At 39.8% G+C, this 19,967-nt stretch overlaps 1 protein-coding gene across 2 annotated transcripts in view; it reads right to left on the bottom strand.

The window, feature by feature from the left end:
• The window catches only part of COPG2 (COPI coat complex subunit gamma 2), a 111,607-nt gene that overhangs the window by 46,327 nt on the left and 45,313 nt on the right, over positions 1 to 19,967 (bottom strand). For both annotated transcript variants that reach the window (XM_040643991.1, XM_040643992.1), the window contains exons 10-18: positions 12,963 to 13,096; positions 12,345 to 12,412; positions 10,159 to 10,347; positions 5,821 to 5,916; positions 5,266 to 5,509; positions 3,094 to 3,169; positions 1,942 to 2,045; positions 1,299 to 1,424; positions 161 to 223 (exon numbers count right to left, since the gene is read on the bottom strand). In XM_040643991.1, the coding sequence (XP_040499925.1) occupies positions 161 to 223; positions 1,299 to 1,424; positions 1,942 to 2,045; positions 3,094 to 3,169; positions 5,266 to 5,509; positions 5,821 to 5,916; positions 10,159 to 10,347; positions 12,345 to 12,412; positions 12,963 to 13,096 (1,100 nt within the window). The remainder of the gene's footprint in view (positions 1 to 160; positions 224 to 1,298; positions 1,425 to 1,941; positions 2,046 to 3,093; positions 3,170 to 5,265; positions 5,510 to 5,820; positions 5,917 to 10,158; positions 10,348 to 12,344; positions 12,413 to 12,962; positions 13,097 to 19,967) is intronic.

Here is a 19,967-nt window from a genome sequence, read left to right as displayed (position 1 = left end):
AGGTAGCCCCGGCAACTGTCACCTGTAACAACAGATAAGCAGTCATATGAAGACTTCCTGTACTGAACTGAGAATCACTTTGAATAAAAGTAGTGGACTTCATTATATTTACAATGCTTGGGATGCAAGACTATTACTTCTACACATCAAATCATCATACCTTGGAAAATGTCTTGCCTGGAAGGAGCGAACTTCTCTGGCTTGGTGGCTACAAACATGATTTCTATAAAGACAGATATGAGCAATCAAGTGAGTTTCCCTCCCACTATCAAGCTAAAAATGCAGACAGAAAGAAATGAGGGCGGAAACTTCTAGCACATATATAAGGAGCTATTCCTAAATCATACCAGTAGGTTCTTTGTCATCTTTTTTAGGGAGATGCTCAAATTAAAATGTATTTAGTGAACGTATTTTGTGAAATAATCAAGTTTTAAAGTTAGATATTCTTTGCAAATATTTTTTATGCTTTTGTCCCATATATTCTTTCACAGCAAACCTCCAGTCGCAAAATTAACGAAGACTACTAATTTCAGAAAACAAAAAGGGAGGTAACACTGTTCTGAGATACACAGTGACCACTAATTTCAAAGGCTGTAAGACTTAGCATTAAAAGAAGAAAAACACTTGGGGCGCCTGGGTGGCACAGTGGTTAAAGCGTCTGCCTTCGGCTCAGGGCGTGATCCTGGCGTTATGGGATCGAGCCCCACATCAGGCTCCTCTGCTATGAGCCTGCTTCTTCCTCTCCCACTCCCCCTGCTTGTGTTCCCTCTCTCGCTGGCTGTCTCTATCTCTGTCGAATAAATAAATAAAATCTTAAAAAAAAAAAAAAAAAAAGAAGAAGAAGAAGAAAACACTCAATCTGGGTCATGCTTCATATTCTATGCAAAAGCCAGGGGGAAACTTTTAAATTTTTTTAAAGATTTATTTACCTGAGAGAGAGAGAGCACGCATGCACGCATGCAAATATAGGGAGGGGCAGAGGGAATGTTTCAAGCAGACTCCCCCCACTGAGCGCGGAGCCAGCGTGGGGCTCGATCTCACTCTCGCTCTCCTGACCCTGACACCATGGCCTGAGCCAAGACCATGAGTTGGACGCTCAACGAACTGAGCCACCCAGGCGCCCCAGGAAGAAACTATTTAAAACCCTAATTAAAAAAAAATACATCCATCTTAGTGCCATAAGACTTAGGAGCGACAATTAAACAAAAGTAGTATTTGAGAAAATACAATAACAGCATATTTGACGGCTGTAAAACTACTCACACGTAGAAAAGCTAACAGTTAAGCGTTCCCATTACCTGCTTTCTGCTCGAACACGGGAGCCATAGCAAGAGGAATAGACTTCATGTCAAAGGGCTTCTCGGAAGGCTCCAGCGTGTACTGGTGGAGGGCCTTCTCCATCCCTGGCACAGAGACCGTGAGGCCTACGAAAGAGAAATCTCAGCATCCTACCAATCCTGGGGTCCAGACAGGCCCAGATTTATGATATTTACCTAAGCTTTCTGACGAAAGAGAAAGGTAAAACCATAGACTTTATAACTGAAATCATTAAAAATGGAGCTGTTTTATAAAACTGCCTTAATCATTTTGCCCAAGGCAACATGAGAGCAGAGCATAAAAATTTCCAACAAATTATTAAGTACCTTTCGGAAGAGAAAGCAACTTAGCCCTGTGGGAACAATCATAACGTAAGAAAAAAAAGGTAAACCCAACCAAGAGGGAGCTCAAGGAGAACCAGTAACAAGCCATGTTCCTCGGGCCCTTACATACTTTAGGTTCCCCTAGAAATGGAAGTGCGTTCAAAGATCAAACAAAAAAACAAACAAAAAACAAGCATTGTGCCTAACGCAGTGGGCTCGTACACAAATCAGGAGATAAGGCTTCCAAGACACCATTTGGGGAACAAAAGTGTAGTTGTCTCCATCCTTGGCTCTCACTGACCATTGAAGATATAGGTAGCATTCAGTGCCGTCTGCCTCTGCTGTAGCACGTTCAGATAGAAAGTAGCCCTGTCCCGAACCTCATCGTCGGTATCCATCATACACCTGTCCAGGGGACACAGAAGAGGCATGTCACGGTACCCTAAAAACTTCCAATAGCCTTCTTTACCACCACACCTGACGGGCACAGCTCAGGCCCTCGGACACCACCTTTGTAAATGAGCCGTCCAACAGCCAACGGTGGACCCTACAATCTCCATAAATTTGGGAGATTGTTCTAAATTGGTAAAGAAATAAGGTCGTTCCTAGGGCGCTTGGGTGGCGCAGTCGTTAAGCATCTGCCTTCGGCTCAGGGCGTGATGCCGGCGTTCTGGGATCGAGCCCCACATCAGGCTCCTCTGCTGGGAGCCTGCTTCTTCCTCTCCCACTCCCCCTGCTTGTGTTCCCTCTCTCGCTGGCTGTCTCTCTCTGTCAAATAAATAAAATCTTTAAAAAAAAAAGAAAGAAATAGGGTCGTTCCGAACCAGAAGCACTACACGCGGAGGCATCAGAATAATCAGGAAGGCTACGACAACATGAGACAGCAGTTTGGGGTCTATTCTTGAATATGCAACCACATGCCCCTGGTAGGCTTAGACTTCTTTAAAATTAAGAGATGGGAATATTCTGCTTTCCAAGGATACTAACAAGTTTTCAGAATCCAGGCATTGTTACTACTCAGATGGCAATTTGTTTTATTTCAACCAGCCAGCCTTTGGCTTGTAATTTTTCTGCTTCAATTACAAGATGTAATCGCAGGGTACTTGCAAAAGCAGGTCTTTTCCTCATCAACTAGGGAGTCATGGAAACCAAGAAAAGCTGCTTTTTCAACTCTCCACAGTGAGTCACTCTGAGGTTGGCCCCGATTATGCCAACTGAGGCACAGGCATTTAAGTTACTTCCTCACACTCACACAACAGAGATTCAAAGTCAAAATCACACGTACACAAGCACACGCAAAATTACTAGAAAGGGAACAGACATGCCAGTGCCCTTGACTCACTCCATCAGTTCTACTCCCAGGCCCCACAAAGCATTTGATATGAGGAATTCTTTATTCAGCCACACAGTGTTCTTTAAAAAAAAAAAAAAAAAAAGACATTGTTTTACTTACCTTTGTAAGAGCACAAGGATGCTTGGGAGAAGATTCTCATTTTGAGCCCCAAATTTAGCCAAAGCACTCACAGCGGCTATAATGAAGCATGAAACAAAACAACGTAAATACTGTATTGGTGTCTCAGAGTTAAGCAATAATCATTCAAAAAAAAAAAAGTGTGTTTCTTGATTTTATTTCTTTGATCCACATGAGCATAACTAGAAAACTGCAGGCCCAAAAGAGCTATGAATAGTAAAATTCTCCAGGCACTGAGGAAAAAGAATCCTATTTATTTCTTACATGAGCTCCCCTCCACTCGGACCACGGCCCCTTGTACGCCGCGGGATGGAATTCGGCTCTAACTCAAACCACCAGCCCCAAGCATCCTAAGAAACCCTGCTGTTGAACTGCACTTCAGTCAAGATCCCTCGCGCACCTAACTTTTGTCAGGAGTGGTGCTAGGTGCCGGGGGCGCGAAAAGACACGGTTCCGACCCGCAGGAGTTGCACTCCAGCGGAGAGGACCGGCGAGGGACGCGGGACGACAGCGCAGCGGAGCAAGTCTTGGGAGAACGACCTCCAGAGAGAGGCCCTTAGAACTGCTGGGGGAGCCGAGGCGCTGATGCCCGAAGGCCAGCAGCGCTCGCCAGAGGGAGAGGCGGGGAGAGCGCGCGTAGGGCCCCCGATGGACCGGGAGCGAGGCCACGGCAGCGGCAGAGCAGGCGGAGAACAACGCAGGTAAGCGCGCGCCGCGGAATTCTTAGGAGTGGACGTCACGTGCAGGGGAAACGGGTGTATTCGTAGCCGACTGCGCCACAGCCCGTCTGCAAGCACGTCCTGTACGCAAAGGCCACCGTGGTGGCCGAGAGTGGAGAACGGACTGGATGCCCGTGGGCCTGCACGCGGTCCGCCCCGTCGGGATCTGGGGGCGCGGGGAGCCCAAAGCAGCGCTTGGGAAACAAAAGAGAACGGAAAACCGTGAGGCGGCGGGATTGATGGCATTTTGTCAGCCGGCAGGTGGGAATTCCCAAACAGCAGAAGGCCTCTCCGTCTTCACAACCGAGTGGATGGTAAAGGGGAGGATCTGCGTGTGGGCTGAACCTGAAGTGCCTGAGGCAGTGGACACACGGGTTCAAGAAAGAGATCCAGGACTGCGACCTCAGCGCACACCGGGGGAGCGCTGATGACACCCCGGGAAGAGAGCGTGTGTCGTAAGACAGAGCCCCGAGAAAAACTAGCGTTCTAAGGAATGAAAGAGGGGCCCCATAAATCAGACCGGGAGAGACCGGAGATGCGGGGGCTCCTGTGGACACCACGGGGAGAGGGGTTCCGGATGTGTCTAGTCAAGAGTCCATCGGGCTCTTGAGAGGTGAACAAAGGTGAGAACGTCAGTGACTGACCATGTCCAACTGGCTTCTAAGTAATTTGTAAAAATAGTAGCTTCAGAGGGCTTTTAAGGGAGAGAGCGAGATTACAGCAAGTTGAAGAAAAAGTGGAGAATAAATTCGTGGGGCAGCTAGTAACAGCGGCTTCAAGTTCACCTGACAGGGGAGGTCTAGTCAGTAGCTAATAAGAAACGACATAGGAGAGAGTCTCACCTATTCCTATGCTAAGGGGAAGGAATGATGAGAGAGCAAGGAGGAAGTAAAAAAGTTTCCTAAGACCTGTGGAAAGTCACTTAAAAACACACACACAATTCATAGATATTCATACTGATGGCTATCACTGGGGAAAAATGCATGATGCCATCACCGTATTCTTTTTTTTTTTTTTTTTTTAATTTATTTGACAGAGATAGAGACAGCCAGCGAGAGAGGGAACACAAGCAGGGGGAGTGGGAGAGGAAGAAGCAGGCTCCCAGCGGAGGAGCCTGATGTGGGGCTCGATCCCAGACCGGGGTCATCATGCCTTGAGCTGAAGGCAGACGCTTAACGCCTGCGCCACCCAGGCGCCCCCATCACCGTGTTCCTATTGTACTGAAAGTCAAGGGTTATCTGTCTCAACATAAGGCAGAAATCAGGATGGAAATTGGAGTAGACGAAGAGCAGCGCGCCTGGCCCAAGTACGCTCCAAGAGCCTACCGTCAAATAGACCTTGCAACTTCATTTCCCAAATTCATCACCACCCCCTTGAGTTACTAAGCATTTCAGAGATTAGCAGTTACATCAGTATCAGTGTTCCAGTGACTCACCAGCTCTGACAGCCTCATTCTCCAGTACGACCCTATTAAAAATAAAGCGGATATACTTGGAGGGGACAGGCGTTCTGGGGCCCTCCTTGCCCAACAAGTGTAGAATCTTAGTAGCCAGAACAGTGTGTTCACAGTCCTCAATGAATTCACAAAGGTGGGCTAGACCTGCTTCTTTACCCTCAGGGTTCTCTTCCACAATGCTGATTATGCAGTCCACAATGGCCCGCTTATATTCAAAGCCTCCCTGGCAAAAGAGAAAACTGCCATTCATTCAGAGGACGCTTTTTGGAGAAATGCTTCTACTCCCAGGCTCAAGCTTCTAATATTCAAATTTCCTTTCCTTTCCCTTCTGAAAGAAACAAAAGTGTTTTTTTTCTCCAAGTGGGAAAACTAAAACAGTAGCATGTTTAGTAACGATAACACAGCAACCAGAATCAAGCATACCATTTTGGAGGCAGGCCGAGATGCAAAAGCTGTTTTAAATACTACGATATTTCATGGGAATCATAAATATTTAAGAGAGCAACGTCCTATGATGAAAACATGTCTACCTACATCATCTCGGAGCATGTTGGAGAGGAAAGTCATCATGACACTGTGCTTTCGAGGGTATTTCTGACAGAGAGCACTAATTGCCTGTACAACCACCACCTGTGGAAAAAGAAACACAGAAAGGACGTTCATCTTTACACCTTTAGCTACGAGGCATCCTTTCCCTCTTACCTACTGCAAGCTAAGGCGGCGCTATAGTTATCTAGAATGGCAATAATGGTTCTTCATGAAAGATGGGCAAGGAGACCTCAAAGGAAAATAAAAAACAATGTACAAATGAAGTTTATTCAAGAGACCCCATCCCTTTGCTCCAAGCCAATAAACACATAAAATTTTTAAAGTGAGGAATATCGATAAAAAACAAAGGGGCGCCTGGGTGGCTCAGTCGGTTAAGTATCCGACTTTTGATTTGGGCTCAGGGCATGATCTCGCAGTCATGAGATCAAGCCCCACATCGGGCTGTGTGCTCAGCTCAGGAGTCTACTTGAGATTCTCTCTCTCCCTCTCCCCGTCCCTTCCCCCTGCTCGCTCGTGCTTGTGCTCTCTCTAAATTTTTTAAAAAGCATAAACAGACTGATGTTTCCATAGAAGAAACAGAAAATTACCAAGGAACTACTTCACAAAATGCTTTCCAGGAAAATTTTACCACAGCTTTGAAGACCACTGTCAAGAAGGAAGCAGGGTATGAGACTTTCGCCTACTCGCAAGCTAACAAGTTAGTCTGCCACAATTTCATGGACTGTGGTAGAGAAAACACAAGACTCCTGGATCAGAGATGAAGGACAATTAAATACAGCAATAGCAGTAGCTAAAGCATCAGCATTTTGAGGCCAGTTTCCTCAGAGGGCAATGTGAAAAGGGCCACAGTAGCTCTTGTTACAGAAGAACCCTGAGGTGTGGAACTCGAATATTTTACAGAGGGCAGTAAGCATGCCGGGCCTTTGTGCTGTAGGGAAACGTCTTTATTATCCTGGACAGTGAGCATGCTTGCTTTTTGCTCTAGGGAAAGCACTGGCTGTATCTTCTAGGGCTGTGTGGAAACTTGCCCTTTACTTTTAGAGGGAGACTCTGTATCTTCTAAGGCTAGAAGACATCTTGCACTATACAAAGGGAACATATACATGTATAACCAGTTAGAAGATACAATGGGTACAATCATTTATAATAGCAACAAACAAGATAAAATAAGAAAAGCATTTTAAAAGCATTCAAAACTGACAAAAATACTACAAAATTTTCTTGAAAGGCACAACAGATTTGAACAAATTAAAAGATATCCCTTGTTCTTGGATAGGATTTCTCAATATCAAGATAGCTTGATGTGATCCCAAGAAGAATGCCAATGAGATTCTTCATGAAGCTAGACAAGTTAATACTAAAACTCGTAAGGAAAAATCAACATGTAAGAATAACTAGGGAAACAATGAAAACAAAGAGCCAAGTGAGGGGACTGAGAGAGATTAATACACCCTACAAAGCGTGTATATTTATTTATTTTTTTTTTAAAGAATTTATTTACTTATTTGACAGAGATAGAGACAGCCAGCGAGAGGGGGAACACAAGCAGGGGGAGTGGGAGAGGAAGAAGCAGGCTCCCAGCAGAGGAGCCTGATGTGGGGCTCGATCCCGGATCGCCGGGATCACGCCCTGAGCCGAAGGCAGACGCTTAACCTCTGTGCCACCCAGGCGCCCCCAAAGCGTGTATATTTAAAACAGTGTGTGGTACTGATATGTGAATAAATGAACAACAGAACAGATTAGGAAGCCCCAAAACAGACCCACATACATATGGAACTTTAGCGGATGATAAGGGTGGCATCTCAAATCACTGGGGCAAAGACAGTCTTTTAAATAAAACTGGAGGGAAGGGCAACTGGATAATCACTGAAAAAAGATAAGATCAGATCCATTTCTCATACCATATATAATAATAAAATCCAATGTATCAGACCTAAATGAAAACATGGTACTGTGCCTGCACTGGAAGAAATCACAGGTGAATCCTGATTCACGCAATCAGATCCTATAATCTGAAGGGAAAGCTTTTCTTTCTTTCTTTCTTTCTTTCTTTTCTTTTCTTTTTTTTTTTAAAAGAGTCGGGGGAGACACAGAGGGAGAGAGAAAACTCTAAGCAGGCTCCACCACCAGCATGGAGCTCAGCGTGGGGCCTGATCTCAAGATCCTGAGATCATGACCTGAGCCCAAAACCCTTCACCAGCTGAGCCACCCAGACGCCCCTGAAGGGAAAGCTTTCTATTACCCCAAAGTCAAATGCAACAAGATTGACAAATCTTACAACATAAAAATAACCTTTGGCACAACAAAAGACATAGTAAGAAAAGACAAATGACAAACTGGGGGAAAATAACATATTTCATAAAGCACTAATATCCCTAATATATAAAAACTTGAAATAATTGAGGAAACAAAAGACCAAAATTCCTACAGAAAATGGAGAAAAGTGATGAACAAACGATACTCAAAGAGAAATATTAAATGATCTTTAAAAATGTAAAAAGATGTTTAACTTCCCTCATAAGAGGAAAAAACCATTAAAACTACAATGAGATCACTTTCTCACCCATCAGGTTTGGCAAAACTTCAGCACACAATACACTCCACTGATGAGGCTGGGGGGAAACCGGCACTCATACGTGCTGGTTTGTATTCTCTACAAATAGACTACATATTGCCCTTCAACCTAGCACATGAACTTCTAGGAACTGACCCTGAGCCACACCTCCAAAATTTTAAGAAAATATACACACCAGGTTATCCACTGCAGCATTATTTGTAATTGCAAAATACTGAAAACTATCTAAATACCTAAGCATAGGAGACTCACTCAGTAAGCTATACTACACAGTGAACTTCATAACCTCCTAAGGTTCCCCAAGATTCAAAATGTCTACTTAAATATATAGGCTAAGTTTTCTTAAAAGTCTAGATACAGGGGTGCCTGGGTGACTCAGTCAGACTCTTGATTTTGGCTCAGGTCGTGATCTCAGGGTCCTGAGATAGAGCCCCTCATTAGGCTCCACACTGGGCATGCAGCCTACCCAAGATTCTCTCTCCCTCTCCCTCTGCCCCTCCCCGCACTGTGCCTGCATACTCTCTCTAAAAAATAAATAAAAAGATCTGGATATACAGAAGAGAGTAAACAGAGCCAGCTATACTTGATTGAGAAATAAGAATGAAATAAAATCTGTCTACTTTCTTTCAACTGAAATTTATTTTATTGTTCTGATCATCTCTGACAGATTCTCACCAGTTCTATTCAACAGTATAGTGGAAGTTCTAGTCATTTTAGTAAGGCAAGAAAAGAAAGGGAAGGCATTTAGATTGGAAATGAAGAAGTAAAACTGTCTCTATTCACAGATGACACGATTATTTATACAGACCATTGTAAGGAATGCATAACAACTACTGGAACCAATAAGGGTACTCAGCAAGGATACCAAGTTATGGGAAAGCGAAAAAAAAAAATATTTTTATATACTACTAGCAAATGATAGAATAGAAATTTTAATAGGATATAGAAGCATAAAATATTTAGCTATACATTTAACGAAAGATGTGCAAGATCGATAGAGTAAATGCTATAAGACATTGCTCAGAGAAATTAAAGAAGACCTAAATAAAGAGAGAGGTATACCATATTCATGAACTGGAAGAATATTGTTATGATGTCAGTTCTCCCCAGATTTATTTATAGATTCAACATAACTCCAATCATAATCCTAGCAGACTTTTTTTTATAGAAATTACAAGCTGGCCCTAAATTTTATATGGAAATGTAAAGGACCTAGAATATTAAAAGAAGGACAAAGCTGGAAGACCACACTGCTTTACATCTAAGAGGTACCATAAAGCTACATTAATCAATACAGTATGGTACTGGCATAGGATTGACAAATAGATTGACAGAATGTGATAAGGAACCCAGATATATACCTACAATTATATAGTTATCTGCTTTTCAGATAAAGATGCCAAAGCACTCCTATGGGGAAAAAGACTTTTTCAACAAATTATCCTGGAATGACTAGATATTGGTATAGAAAAAAACCTGAACTTATCACACACAACACAAATATTTATGTATTCAAATTGGATCATAGACCAAAATGTAAAAGCTGAACCTGTAAAATACTTAGAAAGCATAAGGAAATATCTTTAAGGCCTGGAAGTAGACAAAGACAATATATAACAGTGAAAGAAAGAAATTAATAAATTAGACTTCATAACAATTTAACACTTTTGCTCATCTAAAGACACTGTTAAGAGAAGAAACAGGCAAGCCAGAGATTGGGAGAAACAAGAAAATATTTACACTTTTACCTTGAACTCATCTGAGATTTCAGACACAAAAGAAGATATCTGCTTCATGAGCCTGTCCACACTGCTCTCACTCCCTGTTTTGAGGAGTGTAGTAATGGCCAGGGTAGCAATGCTTCTGTTTGAGTCTGTGATCAGGTTTTCTAAGTCCAGATTGCAGGCAGTAACAGCAGAGGGGTGCTTCATTGCCACCTTGTGGAAGGGCAAGAAAAAGAAATTAAGCAAACTGCTACTGATAAAGACCAGAACTTTAAAAAAAAAAAAAAAGAGGAAAACAGAAATTTTAATTAAGGTAAGCGGCTTTTAAAAATCTAAATGGGACAATATAGGTCAAAAGTAATTGTTTTAGAAAAACATTTCAATTAATAAGGTATGACATATCATTTGATACACAATTAACTGCCAGAGTCATAGTATAACATAGCACCTTCTCTTCCTAGGTTTCTATAATCTTTAGAGCAGTGTCACAGGCTGTGTTTTATTGTAGTCGGCCTATTTCTCTTTATAGTATATGTGTCCGTGGATATCTATTCCACTAGATGTCAGGATCTCGGAGAAGAGTCCCCGCCATGGTAAACACTGCTCAAAGACTGTTAATATCTTATCACTTAGAAAACATTTCTGTATTTAAGCAAACTCTAGCCAGACTGGATTGCTCACACTCACGAAAACATGCCTGTCATTCTCCTGCTTCTTTATTTTTGTCAAAATTGTTCACCTCTCCATCTCCATATTGGTATACAATCCTTTACCCACAATTTAAAAAATTTGAAAACTCAGCAAACTACTGGCATCAAAATTAATGTAACAGGAAAATCTGACCCAAACTAATGTAAAATGAGTTAAATATTACTTTATTCCACTTAGTGAGGATAGTCACATGTATAGCACAGAAATATTAATATGTCTTAAAAAAAAAGAAATATTAATGTGTCTAATGGTAGGGTATGCTCTAGGCTCAATGGAGTTAGTACATTATATAAGAGTACCATATTGCCTTCCTAAAATTCATAAAATACTGAATTTGAGACACATCTGGCCCCAAGATTATAGATAAAGGAATGTGGACCTGTATCACTTCTTAAAAATACAATTCAAATTGTTATTCTGTAAAGGTTTTTCCATGACTTCTCTCGCCTCTAGTTGTTCATACAATTAATTTATAATAGAGCATATACTGCCTTACGACAAGTCTTCCACTACATTAAACGTTCATTTCAAGGGTGCCTGGGTGGCTCAGTTGGTTAAGCGTCTCCTTCGACTCAGGTCATGATCCCAGGGTCCTGGGATCAAGTTCCGTGTCAGGCTTCCTGCTCAGTGGGGAGTCTGCCTCTCCCTCTACCCCTCCCTCCTGCTCGTGATCTCTCTTTCTCTCTCACTCAATAAAATCTTCAAAAAAAAACAAAACAAAAAAAAAACCACTTTCATTTCAAATGTTTATGGTTATTTAATTTACTCTATGTTTCTACTGTATCCTCTAAACCTATGGTGTCTAATATGGTAGCCAATAATCAAATGTGACTAGTAAGCGCTTGAAATGTGGTTAGTCCAAATTAAGATATGCTCTAAACATAAACACAGGATGTCAAAGACTTAGTGTGAAAAAATAAAGGCAAAATAGATCTTTAATAATTTTACACCAATTCCATGTTGATACATTTTATATATATTAAGGTAAATAAATTATTTAAAATTAATGTCATCTTAAAAAATTTTAATGTTACTATAAAATTTAAAATTATACATGTGACTCACATTGTGTTGTACCAGCACTGTCCAAGAGAACTTTCTACGGTGATAGAAATGTTCTATATTTTTGCACTGTCCAATATAAGAGTCACTAACCACATGATTACTGAGCACATGAAGTGTGACTAGAGTGACTGAGGAGCTGAATTTTTAGATATAATTTTACTTAATTTAAATGGAAAGGGCCACTCATGGCTAATGGCCATCATATTGGACAATGTGGTTCTCAGCTATAAAGTGCTCAGAAGGCAAAAATGAATTATAATCTTTAATTGAATAGTAAAAATGGCCACACCTAAGGCCACAAAGACAAGGAGGGTGCTATAGAAGTGAAGCCCATAAATCCTATCTACTAACTTTGGGGAGAAAGCCAAATGCTTCACATGTAATGATTCTCAGTCCAACACTGATATGTCAATAGTTGACTAAGGGACACCTACCTTGTTCAAGGTCCTTACAGCTGCATATCTCAACGCTGGCTTAGGAGAACTACAGAAAAGTTGAAGAACTAGAAAGAAAAAAAGATTGTTGTGAATATAGCTCATTTCATCATATTGCATATATCTGAAAATATAGTATATGAAGTATTGTATTCAAAAACTGCATGAGATTAGATCACAGCATCAAAACTTCACGAGAAATGTATCATTAAAAACAGCAAAAGCACTTTTTGTTGAACTATAAAACGTTTAAATATAGGAAAGTTTATTTTTCCGTAAGAATTAATATACCCATTAATATCTGAATTTGCGGTAGCAATATTTATAGTTATAAGAGCAAATGGACCTTTTAAACATGAAAGGGAACTGAAGGCATGAAAGTTACTTGTCTTCTAAGCAAAAATTTTTAATGTTTTATATAGGGAAATGGTAACTTCAGAAAAAGGTAATTAAGTAAAGAAAAACAAAAATAAATCACCTGCATATCAGAACGCAAAGGTATATATAATAGAGCTAAGGTTCAAAAATCATTCTTACTACCTATCCTGCAGAACTATGGAACTTAAAACAAAAACATACGAATATAAACAAAATCCGGTTATCAAATACACAACTAACCTGAAACGGCAGGTGCCAACTCCCTTGCGGTACAGTTAGGAAGATGGATGATAGCTGACGCAGCTTCGTAAATTACCATTTCATGTTTGTTTCGCAAACAGCTCTCAATGAAATCAAAGAGTGGACTTTCATGGCTGGTAATAAATATACATAGGGCATCATTAGATAGCAAAAAGAACAGGTGTAATATGCATAGTTCAAAACACAGGCAGACTGAGAAGCACTTTTGGAATTATGGATGAAGGGCTTCTGAAAATCCATTCCTCCATAAAAGTAATGAGAACACTGGCATAAATTTTCAAAATTAACTTTTTCAGCACTCTAGAAATTAGCCAAAGGCTTGCAACAATCCTTCAAACATTTATTCAAGAAAAACACCTGAATCTTCCTAACAACAGCAAACAAAGCCTCCTGGTGTTTTCACTTGCTCTATTTCTATTCCCTCTTCCCTCTTCCCAGTTTTATGGTAGCTTGGAAATCAGCAGCCTCAGAACTGCAGTAGCTATGAAAGCCAGCAGCCTAGCAGCCACTGGAGGACGCAGATGGGTTTGGAGCTCCCTCAAAAGCCCTGTCCCCAGGGAACTGTCACTATTTGATGTGACTGGTGCTCCCTAGAAAAGCCCCATTCATGGACCTAATCTTAATTTCATCTGACTCAGAGCTCAAACAGTGAGGAAAGCCCTATCCTCAGCAAATTTGTCCCAAAAAAATCAGTGGCAACTGTTTATCGCTGCAGTCGCCAGGAGCAGCGATTTCCCCCCGGGCAAACAATAGGCTGGCCAAAAAACTTAAAAGGAAAATCTGAGAAACAAGATTGCCACAGGAGATTCTGGCAATTTTTGACATATTCCTGGGGATCCAGAAGGCCATGCACATGTAGAAGGTCATGCAAATACCCAGGAAAGACAAGACAAGCCCTAAGCTCTCACCCATGCTTGACTCCGAGGTTCTGTGTATGTAGGAAGTGAAGGCTAAGGCAGAGCTGTAAACTGCCAGAGCATGGAAGGCAGGTCCTGACACACAAAGCGCCCATTAGAAGAAGAGCTGGGAGACCTAATGGCTTAGATCGTTTCAGAAAATCTGTCAAATCATCAGCTGATGACTGAGCTTTGATTAGCTCAGTCACTGAAGCAGAGGCTTCAGTGACTCCACATGACAAAGAGTGAGACTGCAGAAATCGTCCAGGAAAGTCACTAAACAAACAACAACAACAAGCAGCAACAATAACAACTTCTGAGGATGAGGAAGAGGGAAATGTGATTACTAGAGTTACCACAATACTTAAAATACCCAGTTTTGGACAAAAAGTTATGACACGTGTAAAGAAAGAGTAAAGTATGCGGTCCACAGCAGTTATTCTTGGGGAAGCCCAGGTATTAGATTTGGTGTTGGATTTACCAGGCAAAGCCTTTGTCAACGAATATAAACATGTTCAAAGAAATAAAGGAAACCATGTCTAAAGAATTAAACAGAATTAAAGACATGACGATCATACCTCACCAAAGAGAGAATAGCAATAAAGAGAAATGAGTTTTGGTTTATTTATTGTGTTATTGTTTTTAAAGAAACCAACTAAAAAGTCTGGATTTGTAAAGTGCAATAATGAATGAATAATTCAAATCTGCAATCCAGCAGCTGGTCTGCACTGGCAGTAGAAAAAAAAATCAGTAAACCTGAAGGTAGGTAAACTGAGATAATCCAGCTGAGAAAAACAAAGAAAAAAGAATGAAACAAAAGAACAGAGCCTTGGAGACCTATGGAATATGACCAAGGGTATGAACATTTGCATAACAGGAATCCCAGAAGGAAAAGAGACAAAGGGGCAAAGGAATATATGAAGAAATAATGAAAAAAATTGCCCAAATTTGATGAAACTATTAATCCATGCACTTGAGTAGCTCAAAAAAATCCCACAAAGGATAAACAGAAAAAGATCCACACAGAGACACATCATAGCCAATCCGCCGAAAGCATAAGACAAAGAGAAGATTTGACAGCAGCAGGGTAAAAACTACTCATGTTTTACAGGGGAGCATTAGTACGATCAATGGCTAGCTTTCTACCTGAACAATGGAAGAGGTAGGGCAGTAGAATGCCATAGTCAAAGTGCTGAAATATAAAGAATTCTATATCCAGCAAAACTATCCTCCAAAAAAAACCCAAAAAACAAACAAAAAAAAAAACGAAGGCTAAAAAAGACATTACCAGAGAAGCAATGACACAGAGAATGCACGGCTGACAGATTTACAAAAAATACTAAAGGAAGTCTTTAGACTTAAAGATTTACATTAAACAGTGATGTGAATAATCGAGAAATAAAGAGCACTGGAAATGATAAATATGTGAGCTGATAGTCCATAGATAATTTTTTTTTTCATTTCTCTCAACTACTTTAAAGGACATAAAATGTTATAAAGCAATAATTATAACACTACAGCTGACCCTTACACAACAGGTTTGACCCACATGGGTCAATTTATATGCAGACTTTTTATAACAGAGTACTGCAAAGGTATTTTCTCTTACAATTTCCTTAGTAAGTTTCTTTTCTCTAGCCCATTTTTTTGTAAGAATACAGCATATAATACATATAACACAAAATACGTGTTGTTTATTGTAACAGTAAGGCTTCTGGTCAATGGTAGGCTATTAGCAGTTAAGTTCTGGAGGAGTCAAAAATTACATGCAGATTTTCAACTACCCGGGAGGTTGGCTCCCCCAGCCCCGTTGTTCATGGATCTACTCTATATTTGATTTATAACACATACACATCACATCATACACATGACAATTATAGCAAATAGGAGACCAGTGAGAATGACTGTATTGTAGAAAAGATTCTATATTTGACTAAAATTAAATTAGTATTAATCTGAGGTAGACTGTGGTAAAGTAAGATGCATATGCTAATCCCTAGAGTAAAACTAAGAAAAAAGTGAAAAGACTGACAGAAAAAAAATGATACACTGAAAATACTTAAAACAAGGCAAAGAGGACAAGACACACACGCACACACACCCAAATGGCAGGAGGCATACAGAACACACAGCATGATGGCAAAAGTAGATCCAACTATACCAATAATTATATTAAATGCAAATAGTCTAATTACCCCAACCAAAAAACAGAGATTGCCAGACAGAATAAAAAAGTAAGATCCACTTATATGCTGTCTACAAGAGACACACATCAGATTCAAAAATACAAACAGGGTTAAAGTAAAAAGATGGGAAAAGATAGGCCATGCAAACAGTAACCATTAGAGATCAGGACTGGCTATATTAATACCAGACAAGTAGAATATAAGACAAAAATATTATAAGAGACAAAAAGAGACATTTCGTAATGAGAAAAGAGTTAACACATCAGGATGATATAACAACGATAAACACATACACACTTGATAACAAAGCCTCAAAATAGCAAAACCTCACAAAATGAAAGCAGAAATAGATCATGTAACCATAATAGCTGGGAAGGTCCGCACCTAACCCAATAATCAGTAGAACCAGACAGAATCATCAAGGATATAGAAGACTTGAACATGATCACCGAACTTAACCTAGAATGTTCAACCCAATGACTGTAAAATACATTCTTTTCAAATGCATATGGGCAGTTCTTAAGGATATATTAAGTGCCAGTCATGAAACAAATGTCAATACATTTAAAAGGACAGAAATCAAAACATGTTTCCCAACCACAACTGAATTAAATTACAGAACAGAAAATTAAAAAAAAAAATCCCCAAATATTTGGAAATTAAACAACATTCTCTAAGTGACCTGTGTATCAAGAATAAACCAAATGGGGACACCTGGGTGGCTCAGTTGCTTAAGCATCTGCCTTCAGCTCAGGTCATGATCCTGGAGTCCCAGGATCGAGTCCCGCATCAGGCTCCCTGCTCATCAGGGAGTCTGCTTCTCCCTCTGACCCCCCCTCCTCTCCTGCTCTCACTCTCTCTCTCAAATAAATAAATAAAATCTTAAAAACAAAAAAAAAGAATAAATCAAATGGAAAATGGGAAACTATTTTAAACTGAATGAAAACAAAGACACGTCAAAATGTATGAGATGTACTAAAGCGATGTAGGAAGGAAATGCATAGCTTGAAACACAGACACCAGGGAAGAAAAGTCCCAAATCGATAACCTAGGCTTCTACAATTAAGAAATTAGAAAAGGAAGAGTGAATCAAGCCTACAGCAAGCAAAAGAAAGGAAATAAGACCAGAGCAGAGATCAATAGACTAGAATGCAGAAAAATAATAAAAAAAGAAAATCAATGAAACCCAAAGTTAGTTCTCTAAAAGATCAACAAAATTGACAAATCTTTGGCTAAACTAATAAAAAAGGGGGGGGGGTACAGAAAATATTAAAATCTGGAATGAAGAAAGGAACAACATTCCTGACCCTAAAGAAATTTAAATGATTATAAGGGAATATTATCAACAACTATATGTCATTTCTAGGGATTTGTCCCAAGAAATACCAAATTACCAAAACTGACTCATGAAGAAATACATAATCTAAACAAGCTTATGAGTTATTTAAAATCTTCCCTCAAAGAAAAGCACAGGTCCCGATGGCTTCATTGGTTAATTCTATCAAATATTTAAAGAAATAATACCAATTCTTCAGAAACTCTTCCAGGAAATAAACGAGGAGGGTACACTACTTCCCAACTAATACTGTGATGCCAGCACTACTCAGAACAAAGCCTGACAAATTTTCACAAGAAAACTATAGTCCACTATCCCTAAAATAGACACAAAACTCCTTAACAAAAATTAGCAAACTGCATCCAGCAATATATAAAAGAATAATCAATATTCACAACAATTCACAATAACCAAGTAGCATTTATCCCAGGAATGCAAAATTGGTTTAACATCAGAAAATCAATGCATGTTATATACAAAATTAATAATATAAAGGACAGAAACCACAATATCTTAATAGATGCAGAAAAGCAACTGACAAAATCTAACACCCATTCATGATAAATATTTTCAAAAAACTAGAGACTAAAGGAAATGTCCTCAGCCTAATAAAAGGCACTTTCAAAAAACGCACATCATGCTTAATGCTTTCCCTTTATGATTAGGGACAAGGCGACGATGTCTACTTTCATCACCACTTCTCAACATTTTAGTGATAGTTCAAGACAGTAAAGTTAGGCAAAAAAAGAAAGACATCGGTTTGGAAAGGAAGAAATAAAACTGTCTTTGTTCACAGATGACATGATCCTGAACGTAGAAAATCCCAGGGAATCTCTCTCTCTCTCTCTCACACACACACACACACACACACACACACACACAGAGAGAGAGAGAAAGAGAGAGAGAGAACTAATAAATGACCATAGCAAGGTTACAGGATATAAGGTCAACCTGCAAAAATCAACTGTATTTCTATATCTTGGCAACAATATAATCCAAAATGAAATTAATAAAAGAATTCCATTCATAATAACATCAGAAAGAATAAAATACTTAGAAATACATTTAATACGAGAATGCAAGACTGACAATGAAAACTATAAAACACTGTTGAGAAATCTAAATACAGAAACAGTCTCTGTTCATGGACTGGAAGACTCAATAGCAAGATGGCTATTCTCCCAAATTGACTCATTCAAAGTAGATCTATTGTTCTATTCAGTGTAATCCCTATCGAAATGCTGGCAGGCTTTTGTTGTAGAAATTCAAAGCAGATCCTAAAATTTATATAGAAATGCGAAGGACCTAGAATAGTCAAAACAATTTTCAAAAACCTAAATATATAAAGCAAACACTGACATATCTGAAGGGAAAACAGACAGCAATACGATAATAGTAAAACACTTCAAGACCCTATTTTCAGTAATGGATACAACATCCAGATAGAAAATCAGTGGACTGAAATAACATTATAGACCAAATGGACTTAACAGACATATACAGAACATTCCACCCAATAGCAGTAGAATACACTTTCTTCCCAGATGCACACAGAATATTCTCCAGGATAGATTACATGTTAGGTCACAAAACAAGTCTTAACAAATTTAAGAAGATTCAAATCATACCAAGTATCTCTTCTAACCACAATGAAATGAAACTAGACGTCAATAACAAAAGGAAAACTGGAACATTCACAAATATGTAGAAAGTAAACAACACACTCCTGAACAACTAACGGGTCAAAGAAGTACTTAAAGCAGTTAAAGAAGGAAAACTAGAAAATACCATGAGACGAACAAAAACATGCAATAAAAGCAGTACAAGAGGGAAGTTTATAGTGAAAAAGTGTAAGCTTTTTAAATGCCATCTATGTTAATATACATACAAAATAAAAAAGAATTGCCAGAGAAATCCTGAGAATTAACAAGTGAGGGGTGTCATTTCATCCAAAACTGATCTGTTGGCCCACCCAAAAAAGAAGTTCCTATGAACCTCCATGACAACTGGACTCAGCCCAATGTGTCCGGCAATCAATTCTGGTTCAACCACAAAACCTGGACTGGAGCTCCATCCCATGATGCCAAGCGAGGGGCTGGTACTTCCCCAACCATGAGAGAGGAAGATTCCTGCTACTAACATGCCACATCATAGAGCTGCGAGATTTGGATCCCAGACCCTGATTATGCCAGGGAAGGGCTGCTTCCCCTAAAAAACTATGCTGTCAAAATAGGTTCTATTTGGTGTCATATAATTGTTCGTGGTTGTCTCTTACGATTTTTTCCCCTGTGGCATCAGATGTCATGTCTATCATACCAAATTACTTCTGCATCCCACCCTGATCACAGGAGTGAGTGGTTGCTGCTTCTGTACTTACAGCAGTTTAAAAGCCACAAAGCCCAAGGGTCATAATCTCTCTCAGGGTGTAAGAACTGCCCTGATAGACCTCCGTACACTGAACTGGAATGAATGAACAATGGGTCACCCAGTGCATCGGACACGGTTTCGGTCTCCATGGGTTCCTCTCCAATGAATGCTACTCCAGTAGGCTATGTGTGAGTTTTTC

The sequence above is a fragment of the Ursus maritimus genome, unplaced genomic scaffold (assembly GCF_017311325.1).
Source record: "Ursus maritimus isolate PB19 unplaced genomic scaffold, ASM1731132v1 scaffold_3, whole genome shotgun sequence".
Taxonomy (NCBI): domain Eukaryota; kingdom Metazoa; phylum Chordata; class Mammalia; order Carnivora; family Ursidae; genus Ursus; species Ursus maritimus.
The sequence above is the reverse complement of the archived record's forward strand: the minus strand, read 5'-3'. Positions and strand labels throughout refer to the sequence as shown.